The sequence below is a fragment of the Amphiura filiformis genome, chromosome 10 (genome assembly GCF_039555335.1).
Source record: "Amphiura filiformis chromosome 10, Afil_fr2py, whole genome shotgun sequence".
Taxonomy (NCBI): domain Eukaryota; kingdom Metazoa; phylum Echinodermata; class Ophiuroidea; order Amphilepidida; family Amphiuridae; genus Amphiura; species Amphiura filiformis.
The window spans coordinates 15,924,439-15,938,566 of record NC_092637.1 but is presented as its reverse complement, the minus strand read 5'-3'; the positions used below and the strand labels follow the sequence as shown (position 1 = coordinate 15,938,566).

The 14,128-nt window shown below is 38.2% G+C and overlaps 1 protein-coding gene across 1 annotated transcript; it reads left to right on the top strand.

Annotated features, from left to right (window-relative positions):
• Positions 1 to 784: 784 nt before the first annotated feature.
• On the top strand, positions 785 to 12,062 carry LOC140161697 (sulfotransferase 1C4-like). Its single transcript, XM_072184998.1, has 7 exons — positions 785 to 1,040; positions 2,677 to 2,856; positions 4,477 to 4,601; positions 6,890 to 7,136; positions 7,708 to 7,769; positions 8,968 to 9,214; positions 11,501 to 12,062. Exons 1-7 carry the CDS (start codon positions 1,013 to 1,015, stop codon positions 11,605 to 11,607), a joined length of 996 nt encoding a protein of 331 aa, XP_072041099.1. The 5' UTR covers positions 785 to 1,012; the 3' UTR covers positions 11,608 to 12,062.
• Positions 12,063 to 14,128: the final 2,066 nt, after the last annotated feature.

Here is a 14,128-nt window from a genome sequence, read left to right as displayed (position 1 = left end):
AAGCTTACCTCTCATAACCGCTTTCATCTCCACTTTGTCCCATAAATTATAAATTCAGGACAAAGATTATATAGAGTGTTAACTATTTCGGCAATGTCCGCCATCTTGGCACGTGATTTTTACCCGAAATCCCCAGGGGGGGGCGGCCAAGATTGGCTGAATTTTTGACGTCGTCATTGGTTTTACACGCAAACACAAAAATGTCTCAAATTATTCCAAAACTGTACGTATGTTATTAAGCACTATTTTATCAGTCTGAATCCGTTGAGGTTCGCCAGTGAACCTCATTGTAAGTACTGTTTTTTGAATGTTTTGTATGAATAACGCACGGTATGTTTATGATATATACCTAAAATTACCCCCATTGAGTATCACGGTAATGGTAACGGTTGTCGCCTGCGGTGCATAAGGTCCAGGGATCGAGTCCCGCTCACTCCCGGCTATAATTTTTTTTTTTCACATTCATTTTGAATCCAAAAATATTTATTTTTATGTGAAAATTTATACATTCACTGAGAAATATATTTTGTGCATTTTTTTTTTCTGTAACGGGGCCAATAGAGCTAAAAACACAACTCGGCACGTCGTCCAATGTCCAGGCAGTGTTGCCGTCATATTGTCTGTTTTGTTTACGATATTGGCTGTTGCCACAGTGAATAATGTAGTCCACCGTCGTCTGCGAAATCCCCACATTTTGGGTCATTTTCCCGGCATTTCGGGTATATGAACAAACTGTATGATGCCGGTTTTCCGGCATTTCGGGTTCAAATGGTTTTATATTGAAAGAAATTGGACGAATGGGGTATCAGAATACGCGTAAATAAATCATCCTTGTTTCTATGTTAAAATTTTGTGAAGACAATTATTACTTCTGAATCTATAGGCGTAATTGTACTACTACTGCGTTACTTTTTGTGCAGTCTTTATAATATTATGCAGTGTCAGGTGTTTGCAGTTACATCTCTCCAGGTTTGCAGTTGTGATCTATAGTGATTTTACTCAGCCCATTAATATGGAAGAAGTCTTGGGAGCAGAGACAGGTAAAATATTTCGGCTTTTCAAAACATGAAACATGTACAATATAGAGGAAGTTCACTTTTGTGGGTGTGGGTAGGGTGATTTTATTTTTTGATTTGTTCGGGTTTTGACAACCCTGGATAACACAAGAAAGCCTCTATTGAAGCTTATTTCCATTGGGGTCCATTTGAACAGCGGGACGGGTTTGGAACAGTCAGGGCCGTTAACACCCTACTCTTTTCGAAACTGGCTGCGAGATACATGTACAGGTATGGCTCTCTGCACACAGGACCGACGGCCTAACGTCCCTTCCGAAGGACGGAGTACTTACCCAATTCTAAATGAACCATCATAGAGCGGAAGTCTGAATTTAATCTACAGAGATTGTCAATTGATTTCAGACTTTTTTCCAAGTCAATATCCCAGCAAATCGCCACCGCTTGGAATTGAAACCGAGACTGCCTGCACTGGAGGCAAGTACCCTAACCATTGCGCCACGCTCTCCCTTGGTGATGGAGGAGAAAATCAGGCTGCATGTTAGAATATGTAGTATAAGTTGATATTGCGCTTTGAGTAAAAGAGGGTCAGCGTCTTTTTTGGATCACAGCGAGGGCTTCTTCTTTATTTTTAGATCACAACATGACTAGCCTTACAATATAAACTATATGTATTACACTTTTAAGTGTAAAAACACTAACAAACAGTATTACAATAAGTTACACTCTAAATTAGAAAGACTTAAAATTTAAATCTTAGTTGAGACTTGAAAATTTTAAGATTTATTTTACATGGGGTTTGATTTAAATTTTCTTTGGGATCGGGAAAAAGAAAATCTATTTTTAAATCTTTCGAAAGACTTAAACAGTAAACCAATCACAACGCGATGGTACGTGCACGTGATCAAATCGAAACGTTTTCCTGGACTGCTCAGCCGCCATCTTTCTTTTGCGATTTCGTGTGGTGGTGAGCGAATGAATGAAGTGATATGGACGAATTTGTTTTGCAGAATGGCATCCCAGATGCTGTAATTACCAATGTCAGTGACTATAACTTCCATGAGAAAGCTTACATTGTTGTGCACGAAGGGCATTATCTTCAATCGCCGAGGTAGTAGTCTGTGCTTCTGCTGTATAAGCTTACCTATACACATAATATAATTTATAAATGGGTAAGCTTATTTCCATGAAGGATCACACTCGGCCACTGCAGTGACACTGAAATTATCACTGGCACTGCAGACTATTGCTTGAACTTAATGAAAGAAGTAGTCCTGACTTGGTATTACTGCCGTGAATAGACGTATTGCTTGATAAGAAGTCACACAGACTTGTATTTAATATCGATATTTAAATCCCCATAAAGATTTATATTATTTTGAAATAAATCCAAGATATGCTTAAAAGTAAATTTTAAAGGACTTGAATATTAAATCCAATGGACTTGTATTTTTAAATCAATGTGGGACTGAAATTTATAAAACTTTGTAAAGACTTATTTTAATCCTATATTGATTGGTCCCTAACTACAGTCTCTGAAAGTTTTGAAAGTAAGTCTTTTGGATTTGAATTTAAATCCCTGTAATTTAGAGTTGTAATTGTATTGAACTATTATTTGTCCATATAAATATTCTAAAGCAGCTATAATATTATATATTATCAGTGGAAAAGATCATACATGATGGTGGTTTGTTGCAAAGCCCACCAGGTGGGAAACCGAAGATGTACGAGTGTGGAGGAATACTCCTAGCTGAGCATCACGTGAAGTCATCTACCATGGAAGCTCTGAAGACGTGGCAAGCAAGACAGGACGATGCATTCGTTGTATCATACCCAAAAGCAGGTACTTTTATGCTGGTTTTATTCAAGCCGCTTTGCCGTTCTGATGACGATATTTACGTCATACGCAATCAGCCTAGCAACGTCAGCGGTGGCTATCGACAAGCCGATGTATCGATTACTCCGCCGCTTTGCTCAAAGCGGCAAATCGCTATGGTCTGTCTCATCTTAAGTTGAGAGTAACGCACTGTAATCTGCCACTGCAAAACCCAACATGGCGTTACTCTCAACGTGAGACAAGACACACTATTAGGAGTTGATTTCAAGTCAACTCAGGAGCGTTGCCGCTCTGACGTATGAGAGCTTATGAGAACAGAACGAGTTTTGGCCAGTAAACAAAGAGCGGGGACTTTGGATTTCAGAGTCATGGCGCTGAGTATCGTGCCGCTTGGTGACTACCACTTGAAATACAAGCGGCGTACATAATGAAGCGGCCTGGTGAAGCGGGCGCGTCACGCCGCTAAGCGGCAAGCGGCATGCAGTATAAAAACCAGTATTTATACATACACACAGATAGATAAACAGCAATACCTACAGATGTACAGGTTTGGCACGAGAAGTCAGAGTTTAATTTATAGCCTATACAGGGTGCCTCATTAAAAACGCGACGCACACCTTTTTTTCTCAAATTTATTTATAACCAATAGTCAAAATTTCAGAATTTCAATGGTCAGAGTTTCTGAAAATGCATTATCTTTGAGAAAAAAATGCTGAAACAATGGTGAAATTAGTATCTTGAGTCGTTGAGATATGACAATGTAGGTAAAATCAAAACAGAGTCCAAATCAAAACAGTCCACGAAATTGATATTATGCACTTGAGTATTTTGGAGTTCATTTCGCAAGGTCTTACTGATCGATAACACATGTTGACCGCCACTCACTTCAGGCGAGTAAAAAATCTCAGGCTACGTTATACTACACCACGTGATCTGATTGAAATTCAATTCACGGATAATTTTTGGAATTTTTATGGAATAATGCTTACATAAAAATGAGACAGCTAACAAAATTCTACACACTTTAATTTTAATCTACACACGTTGTTCATTCTAATGTTCTTAATTTTTAATCATGCCTATTTTGGACAATTTTTCTGCACACCCATGCCCTAATTTGATAAAATGGTTTAACTCAAAGATAGAATGTTTACCAAGTTACGGCTTTGCTGCAAATTGTTAAGCTCTAATTTGGTAAAAAAATTATATATACATGTTTATTAGCTGGACACTTGGTGTCCCCGCACACACCTCTCACTTTTTTTTGTCAGTTTTTGAGTTCAAGACGCACGGTTCTCTCACAAGACGCAAGCTAACGACTATCATATCCGTTCAACACATATATTCAAGTGCAAGGAACAAAATCTGGTTTCTTTAGACGAAATAAATTACAGGAGATATTCATCATTTTCTACCCCGGTATCCAAAGATTTATCAAATCGCGCATAGCACATTCACGTGTATCGATCCCGGGTATTAATTTCAGAGTCTCTGCTGTATAGTGTAATTATTAACCGGGCGATGTCGGTGTGCCCCCCCCCCCTCTGAAAAAGGTCTGGCGACGCCATTGTAAAGAAGACATTAAAGTATACTCATCGATCTCTTTATTGAACATTTTTGTTGAAGGATCTACTTGGACACAAGAAATAGTTTCCGCAATTGTAAACGAAGGTGATCTGGAACGGATCAACAAGAGTCACACCGCATTTCGAGTTCCATTTTTGGAGGCTACATTTCTTAGTTCAACAAAGGTATTTTCATAGAATTGAATCACAAACGTAACAAACGGTGCACTTTTGCTTCATAACCATTAAAGTATAGGGCATTTCTTGTGCTGGCTTTATTATAGCCCCCTCTAAGTATATTCGTAGTTTATCAAGTAGCATTATATCAGTGTAAATTTTGTTAAAACATTTAATTTTATAATAAAATTTACATATAATACTAATTGAGGAAGTACGTTTCGAGAGGGGCTACGCATATTAGAGAATAAACAAATTGGCATACAGTCGGTTATAAACATCTACCTAAAAGTAATGACAGTTATTCCAAAACGGTTGATCGTATGCCAAATTTGGGATATGCATTCGAAGCAGAATATATTTCTGCGCATTATGATGCCTCATGACACAAAACTGTATTATGACATTAGAAGTGAAGATACTGGTATAGAGTATACTCCTTTATGGCTTGGAGGGCTATACTATGACTAAAGGTTCGTTCATACTACCACCGCATTTGCGATGCGTTGCTTTGCGATGCCGATATATCGATTACTTTTGCCGCAACTCAACGCAACTCGTCGCATTTCCAAGTTAAAATGTATTTAACTTCATTGCGATATCGCAATGCAGTATTTTGCAGCACGATGCAGTGCGACGACGCACCGCATCGCAAAGCAACGCATCGCAAATGCGGTGGTAGTATGAACGAACCTTAAAGCAGATGAGAACCGGGTACTTGCTGCTGAAATGTGGTTCTGAAGAAGAATACTAAACATCAGTTGGAAGGAGAAAAGATCAAAGAAACTTGGTGTGAAGAAGCAGCTGCTTGGAGAGTTGGTAACAAGAAAGTTAACCCTCTTCAGGCGGGTGTCGACTGCAGACGACAATTAAGTTTCAAAATATTTTTAAAAATTCAAAAATTTTGGACTTGTACATTTGCATGTCCATATTTGGAACCAGCGTAAAATATGCATTAAAATGAGTACAAACAAGCCTAGTATTGGTTCAGTGGTTCTTGAGATAGCTCTTGATATTTGGAGAAAATATCTGGGAACTTAGACTTTTTATGTCGAAGCCTAGCCTATAGCTAGCACGCAGATCATTAACATACCTTAGTCACATCCTGAGAGGAAGTGGCAGTGTACTAACATTCCAGGTAATAGAAGGAAACGTTGAAGGGAATAGGAAGAGAGGACGACAGAAGAAACAATGGTTTGACAATATTAAAGAATGGACAGGAATGAACCTAGTGCACGCCAATCGTCTAGCTTAGAACAGAACAACTTGGAAGGAGATAAGAAGATGCAGCCAGATGGTAGCCAATCGTCAGACGTGACATCGGCCGAAGAAGAAGAAGATGACACCTCATTTGTTGCATTGGTCCCAATGTTGATGTCGCAACGTACATTTAAATGCACGAAACTCAAGATTTGAAAGATTTTAAAATCCAATTACCTCGTATTCAGTATCCATTGAAGGATATCTGTTCAGCTCTCATTGGATTATTCTTTTTGCTTCATCCTCTTGGAGGGGATCAAAACATGTGATAATCAATTACAATTGGTATTATTCACATCAGTGATCATTATTCACGTAATGTCGGATTGTAACATGAAGATTTCAATTTTTTTTTTGACCGACGAGGTCCGAAATTGTACTGTCAGTGGTAAAGTTAGATTCAATCTTTTTTTTGATTTGGAGGTGTTACCAACATATGCAACCCTTGGTCTTACTATTATTGTGACCTTCGTGGTCCCCCAAAACATTGAACTTAGCATGTTTTAATATGGGATTAAGTAAACAATGACCACCGATGTGAATAATGATATTTTTTATTGACTATCACATGTTTAGACCTCTTCAAATTTACGAAACAAGAAGACTAATCCAATGAGAGCTGAAAACATTTTCTGCCATGTACGCTGAATACAAGAGATATGGCGGACACAGTATGATGGCGCTGCACGAAGTGGGTAAAGGTTTTTGAATTTGCCGGGTTTTACCAAGATTGAATACTGCCCTCCTATTGTGTGCGCCATACTTTGAAAATGCTAATAGGATTTTGCTGCAATTTTTAAATCTTGTGTTACCTTCTTTAAAGAACGCTGCTACATCAATATTGGGACCATTGCAAAAAATGAGGTGTCAAAATAAATTCTGTTTCGAATGCATATCCCACATTTGGCACATGGAATAATGGTCATTCATTAAAGGGGGGGGGGGGTAATTACTTTATAGTAGATGCTTATATTATTTAAATAACTATTGTACTATTTTATCTACCAATATTATTATTCTACTCTCTATGTTTGTAGGAAATCCACGTCCCGCCAACCCATGAAATAGTAGACAAGATGAAGTCACCTCGTACCATCAAATCTCACCTACCAGGACATCTATTGCCACCTGACATCATGAAGAAGAAGGCAAGGATTGTCTATGTTGCCAGGAATCCCAAGGATTTAGCTGTGTCGTTTTTTTACTTCCGCAAGTTAAATCCTTCGATACCTCAAGATGGCAAAAGTTGGAATGCCTTTTTTGAAGAGTTTTATCCTGGAAAAAGTAAGTATTAGTTAAGTGAAAAAACTCACTTTGGTGACCACTCTCTGGCTAGTAAGGTTTGACGATTGATTCGACTTCTATGGACCATTTAGAATCAAAATAGCCTCCATGTCCCTCGCGATAATCCCGGCATTTTTTGCTGGAGGCCAAAATCCAAAATGGCCGCCGCCACCATTTTGAAAATGTAAGTTTTGAACCAGAGAACCTATATAATCATGCACAAAGACACTTTTTTTGTTATTTCGAGTACAAGGATTCCGATTCTGACATTAGTTTGACATTACGGCATCATTTTCACCCAGAAATCCAAGATGGTGGCCGGCACCATCTTGAAAAATTTGGTTTTGAACCAGAGGACCTAAAAGCGTGTACAAAGATACTTTTTGGCATTAGTCGACCACAAGGATTTTGAATCTGACATTACTTTGACAGTACGACCTCATTCTTACCCATAAGATTCAAAAATAGCCCCGACTACGTCGACGGCTACGATGATGAAAATGATGACGAAGACGACAATGATGATGATGATGACGGGGATTAAGACGAAGCTGATATTGATAATGATAATGACGACATAATCTTCGACATGAACCAAATGTGCTGTTTTTAAAGTTTGAAGACATGAAAAAGGTAGGATCATTGCACACATTATGCAGAATGGGCGACTGCAGATAACGCTTTTTCAATGAAAAATGAACTTTGCTGCTTGGATGATGTCACGATGAGGTTGGCATTGTTTCCGTATTGAAAAGCGTGTTCCGACGGATCTGCACTCGACAGGCCTCATAATACAGACCGCAAAATAATTAAATCTGGTAACACTTCCTTGTGAGTGTAGTTCCTTGTGTGTGTGACTAACATGTTTTGAAATATGGGGTGTATTGAAAACGAATATAACTGGTTCCCTAATGGGCACCCTTGGGCATTTCGAGAAATTCAGGGTCAAAGTTTACACAGAGGTCAAACTCAAAATTCTTCCGATTTGATTAAAACCTATTGCAAAATATTACTGATAAAACCTACTTTGTTGCAAACTCTTTGCAGTTGTATCAGCAGATAGGAGAAGTATGCTTGTTTTCTGTTGACCAGGGACAGTCTTCAGTGAACGGCTCTTTTCAGAGCTGCGAAACCGTTTAAATTAGCAGATAGGCGAGATATCCTGAAGAAAGTTTAACAGTTCTAAACGTGTCCGACGGCGAACCGCTAAAAACTTTTGGATGAAATAAAAACCCCAGGCTCCGGGCTGCTCCGTCCAGTTGGAGCTGGTTTGTCCTAAACAATTGAACGCAGTTAAAAGCGCCGGTAACCGGCGGTCGATTTTTAATTTCCTCCCTAATTACTAATTGCAAAATTTATTTAGGACACAAGGAATCAAACACAGAAAAATGATCCAATTGTGAAAATGGTCTATAAATGTTTGTCTTGTTATAAGAATTAAAAAAAGAAATAATTTGCACTACCTACTATGTTTCGTTACCACGGTAACAGTGCCGCCGAGAGCCATTACGGGCCCGGGGGTAATATGAACTCACAGGCCCCTTTGATCAGCGATGACGGTGCAGGACTTCATAAGTGTATGTGTGTGTGTGCGGGAGGGGGGGGGGCAGTGGCGTAAAATGTTTGTGATATGGGGGAGGGAGGTTGGTGTAAAATCCTTGAACACATGTTGAAGCGAAGCAAAGTAGTGTGTTAAGCTGCAATGTGAGCATTGCACTAAAGGGAACAAACAAAAGGCATTTACTATAATATTGATTTCGACGGCGAATCCGTTTTAAACCCCAATATCGGTGTGTTTCGTTTTTATATAATTTTCTTTATTGTCTTTCAGGATCTGAAAGGAACTGTTGAACGAATTGCAGATTTCCTAGGTTACACATTTTCAGATGATGTAATTGACAGAATAGTCAGTCATTGTACGTTTGGAAATATGAAGGCCAATCCGATGACAAATCCAGATACGCTAGTAGCCAAAGTCATTGAAGCTAAGCTAAGACATATGAAGAATGGTGCCGAGGAAGTAGCTGACAGCAATGATAACGTTGCTCCCAAAGATCGCCCATCATTCATGCGAATAGGTGAGATATACAGACCACACAATCAGTTATTTTCATCCGTGTATACTAAAAGTATTCGAAACCAGGAGCTCTAATTTAAGACCTCATTTGTTGAAATTGGTTGAGAATTTAAGAAATGGTGATCTAAAACCCAAGGAAGGAACAAAATCAAAAAGTTGCACTTCTAATTATTGGAAAGCATGGCGCTCTTCTTTGAGAACGTTGTGTGTGTATGTACAACAGAGCATGATTTGGAGCAAACTGTGTCTTCTGGTAATGCATCTTCCTTAGGATTTTGGACCATCGTGTCTTTGTTTCCAGTGGCGTAGCGTCGATGGATCTGAAATTTTTAAAAATCCCATAGGAAAATGGCCTAAAAACGGCTTTTGCCCACAATCAGACCTGGTGCCCCCCAATCATGGTCGGTGCCCTCCTCCAATATGATGACCCACGCTACGCCACTGTTTATTTTGCAAATCAGTATGCGCATAGGATAGCAGATTGTGATCGTTTAGAGGTTGAAGGTTCGAACCTCTACCGTAACGTTTTGGAATTTCACTCCATTGACAATATTTTATTATTATATCATGTTTATGTTAGTTATAGGTTAATGAACGCGTTTTACTTGTTGGGAAATAAATTAGGCAAAATAATGCACGCGCGCTGATGTTGATGTGTCAAATGCACGAGCTCCGAATTTATTGGAAAATATACAAATTTAGAGACAAATATAAATGCATCAACCCGCCCGAAAAATGAATCAAGCCTAAGCGACGCGAACGCGTGCGAAGCACTGCGCGTAGTACGCGGAGTGCACAGTATACACAATCAATGCATGGTTTGGATTTTTCTAATGCTTGCTCTGATTGGTTCTCGCTATCTAAGAGTGTATGAATGTATTTCAATGCATTACCCATTCTGGCTGTCATTCTGGACGCCATTTTGAATTGAAAAGATGTCAATGAAACTAAATGGGCACAATTTATATTTGTTGGTTAGAAAAATTCATTCATTATTTATTATTAGGTCGTTATATTTTATTTTTATGTTGTTATAATGTGTTTTAAAAGGGCATTTTGTGATCCACAGCATCATCACCCCACTTTTCTCAAAAAAAGTTGAGATTTTTATATCACTGGAAACCTCTGGCTACACAATGTTTATGTACAAAATATTTCTTGCAGATTAATTCGTTTTGCAAAGATATCGTGAAATTTGAATTTCGTTCTGGTATACCATATATAAATGAAAAATGTTATAAAAAGAGGATGATCTGAATTTCCTACACTCATAGAAATTTTTCGTTGGCATTACTCAGTAAGTTGATGTAAGTCCTTGCGTCAAATTTCCGAGTAATGCCAATGCGTACAATTTTGAGTAACGCTGACTCGATATCATTATGTTGGTCGCACTCATTTGCACTAACTTTATTGAGTTGTTACAACTCAGAAAATAAAACCAGGTTAGCATAATTTCCTAGAGGTGTGCTATAGTATACAAAATTTTGCACTGATTACAAAAATAAATATTTGAATACTGCTAATTGTGCAGAAAATGATCAAATTACGTGAATTAAGTAACAAAGTACTAAATTGGAATAACTCAAAACAATAAGTACCAGTAACTTAATATGAACGAGTTATATCAACTTACATGTTGAGTTACAATAACTCAACTAATTGGTTCTTTGAACCTTGTTTATTTTTCTAAGTTCCCTGAACTTGAATTCAGAAGTTGGCATTACTTAAAAAGTTGACGCAACGACTTACATCAACTTTTAAGTAATGCCAACAAAGTTGATTAGTTGACGGAACTTTTTTGAGCTTTTTCAGCATTTTTAAGTTCGGATAACTAAAATGAATTTTGTTTTGGCAACTTTTACACTATTTTTGAGTTGTCCAAACTTACTCCTTTTGAATTGCGCCAACAAGGCGAACAAGTCATTTCTATGAGTGTACTCAAACTTTTTCTGAATGTTTATATAACATGAAAATGCAAGGTAACTTGCTAAAAGAATCATGCACACGAACTCACCCTAGAGCCTCGAGTAATGCATAGTTGAACAATTGTCTCAAGTATAATGTAGATATTTGTCTTAGTCTAAATCGCTTAGAACATTCCAAATAACAAACAATACAAATCATTCAACCCCCTGAACATAACATTTCTATTGGTAAAATGGCCTTTATCATACGTTTGTTAATATTATTCATAAGAACTGATTTGTTGAACTTCTGCGTCTGTCATGATGCTGGTTTCGTTTTCACTATACTATATGTAATAATTATTTCCTTTATTGTTTTGTAGGAAAAGTTGGTGATTGGAAGAGTCATTTCACTGTAGCCCAGAACGAGACCATGGATGAACTAATACGGGAGAAGCTGGCAGGGAGTGGACTCGTATTTGAATGTTAAAATTGAGCACCTGTGTCAGGGTCTTAGCTGGGAATTACGGTTTGCCCGTCATTTGAATAAAATTGCCTGTCCTAATTTGACCGTTAATACGAGCGAATTACGTCTCTGCAATTTAAACACGATTTAGGCGAAATAAGGTATGCTTGAATTTTTCGCCAAAATGTGGAAACAAATTCCAAATTGTTTGTGTTTCCCCAGTAGAACTTATGATGTAGAACACATTGACAAGAGAAAATCACGTTTATAGCCATTGATCGGAAGTGGATGACATGTGACCGGAAGTTGATCATGTTACATTTGTGCCCCCACCCAATGGTACTAGTACCAACGTGGGTGTCGTTCAGACTGTTTATGACCGATAATGCAATAATTGTTTGTTATTTTTTCTAGAAATGCTACGCTTTATGTTACATAGCACAATAACGTCACTTACATGTATCAGCTATAACAAAAAAAGTCGAAAAGTTATAGCACATATTCGGGGTCAAAGTTCATGTACGGGTTGCTTCTAAATTACCTTCAATATGCTGAAGCTTCAGCAAATTTCACTACGATCAGACGCTGGAGGCAGAAATGTCAACTTGAACACTTGAATATTTGTGTACGCAATTAGCTCTAGTTTTCATGTATTTCTACAATAGTATGCAGATTAAATATTTCCAACATCGAGATCATAAATATGTAGATTAATTTCTGATTGAATGGAACTCCGAAAATATAATAATAGCTGATTCAAGTAACGGATTTTTTTTTTGTAATCATAAATATAATGGTAAGTTTAATTTTAAGATAATAATTTTCGTTTCCAATTGTCTTTTTTGAATACATAATGTGCTTTTAAAACATAAAAGTAATTTATAATTTTAAAGCACATTATTGCAAACTAAATGTGATAAAATTATAGATGCACGAAGTTGATGAATAATAACAAAGCAGGCCCAGGCCCGCAGCCAGGATTTTTTTTTGGGGGGGGGGTGCTGATTTTGAAAAGGTGGACCTTTTTTTCTTCAAAATTTGGGCCTTTTTTGGACGGGGGCATAATAAAAACCTCTATTTTCCCTTGCTACGTTCACAAATGGGACTTTTTGTTTCAAAAAGGCATAAAACCTCTATTTTTTTGTTCGCTACGCTCACAAATGAGACTATTTGGGCCTTTGGCATTGGGGGGAGGTGAGCGAGCGTCAGGGTATTATCAGTTAGTAGGTGAAGCGAAGTTATGGTACGGGGAAAGCATCATTCTGGATGAACCGAGAAGGCAATACCCGGTTCGTATGACACTGAGCGCACGATAGTACAGTAAGCAAAAGAGTTAAGGTAGTGTTCACCCCTGTATATCATAAACAAAGACAAATGTGTAAAAAATTAAAACAAGCTGCCGATGCCTGTACTCTTTAGCTCTGATATTTGAATTGATAATTGGTTGAGAATTAGTAAAGGTGATTCAAAACCTAATGAAGATATGTAATAAAAAGTTGCACTTTTGTGTTCTAATCAATGAAAGCACGACGCTAGTTTTTTCGTGCTAATCAATTGTTCGCGAACGCTTTGTGTACGAATCAATAGGGCATGCAATGTGGCAAACTGCAACTTTTAAATTTGCATCTTCCTTGGGTTTTTGGATCGTCGTGTCTTTATTTCTTGAACAATTTCAACGAATGATGTCTTAAATTTGAGCTAAAACATACAGCTATTGGCTGTTGGTTCCAATTATGGCATATCTGCCTTTGTGTAGGATATACATGGGGTGAACGTAACTGGTACCCCGGGCTGGTACCTTATTATTTGGCTTACTGTATACTGACATTGATTCAATACTGACTGTGTAGAGCGTTAACTAATCTCGTCAAGCTCCACCCCATTAGCATCGTTTTTGAAATTCCAGATACAGTATATAGTTTTGCAATACCACTTTCAATCAGGCCCTTCACTGAGACCCACTTCACTGTAACCTTACATGAATCATTAAAGTGAAAGCCCCACTTTGGGTACAGTTCCTTAGGAAATTAGTCAAAGTTCACATTTATCGATGTAAAATCTGAAAAACAGCGGCTTTTTCGACGGGAATAAGCCAACTATGATGCAATTTTATCAGTTTCGCCGTCGAGCAATGATTAAAGGAGGAAAGAGGAAAAGTGACCCCGCCCTGGGTTCAATTCCCGGGCGGGACTTTTCCTCTTTCTCCTTTAATCATTGCTCGACGGCGAAACTGATAAAATTGCATCATAGTTGGCTTATTCCCGTCGAAAAAAGCCGCTGTTTTTCATGTCATGTCCCTCTACAGTGAGGACGGCATTATTTACGCTTGTCAAAGCCCGAGCCACATCGGGATGACTTGCACGGAGGAAGTAGGGCTAAGTGACCGCTTATAGGTTGAATTCCCAGTCTGCCTAATCATGAAGCTCTCGTGGCTAAGTGGTTAAGGCGCTGGTCTCGTAAACCAGTTATTTACGCTTGTCAAAGCCCGAGCCACATCTGGATGACTTGCACGGAGGAAGTAGGGCTAAGGGACGCACCATTAGAT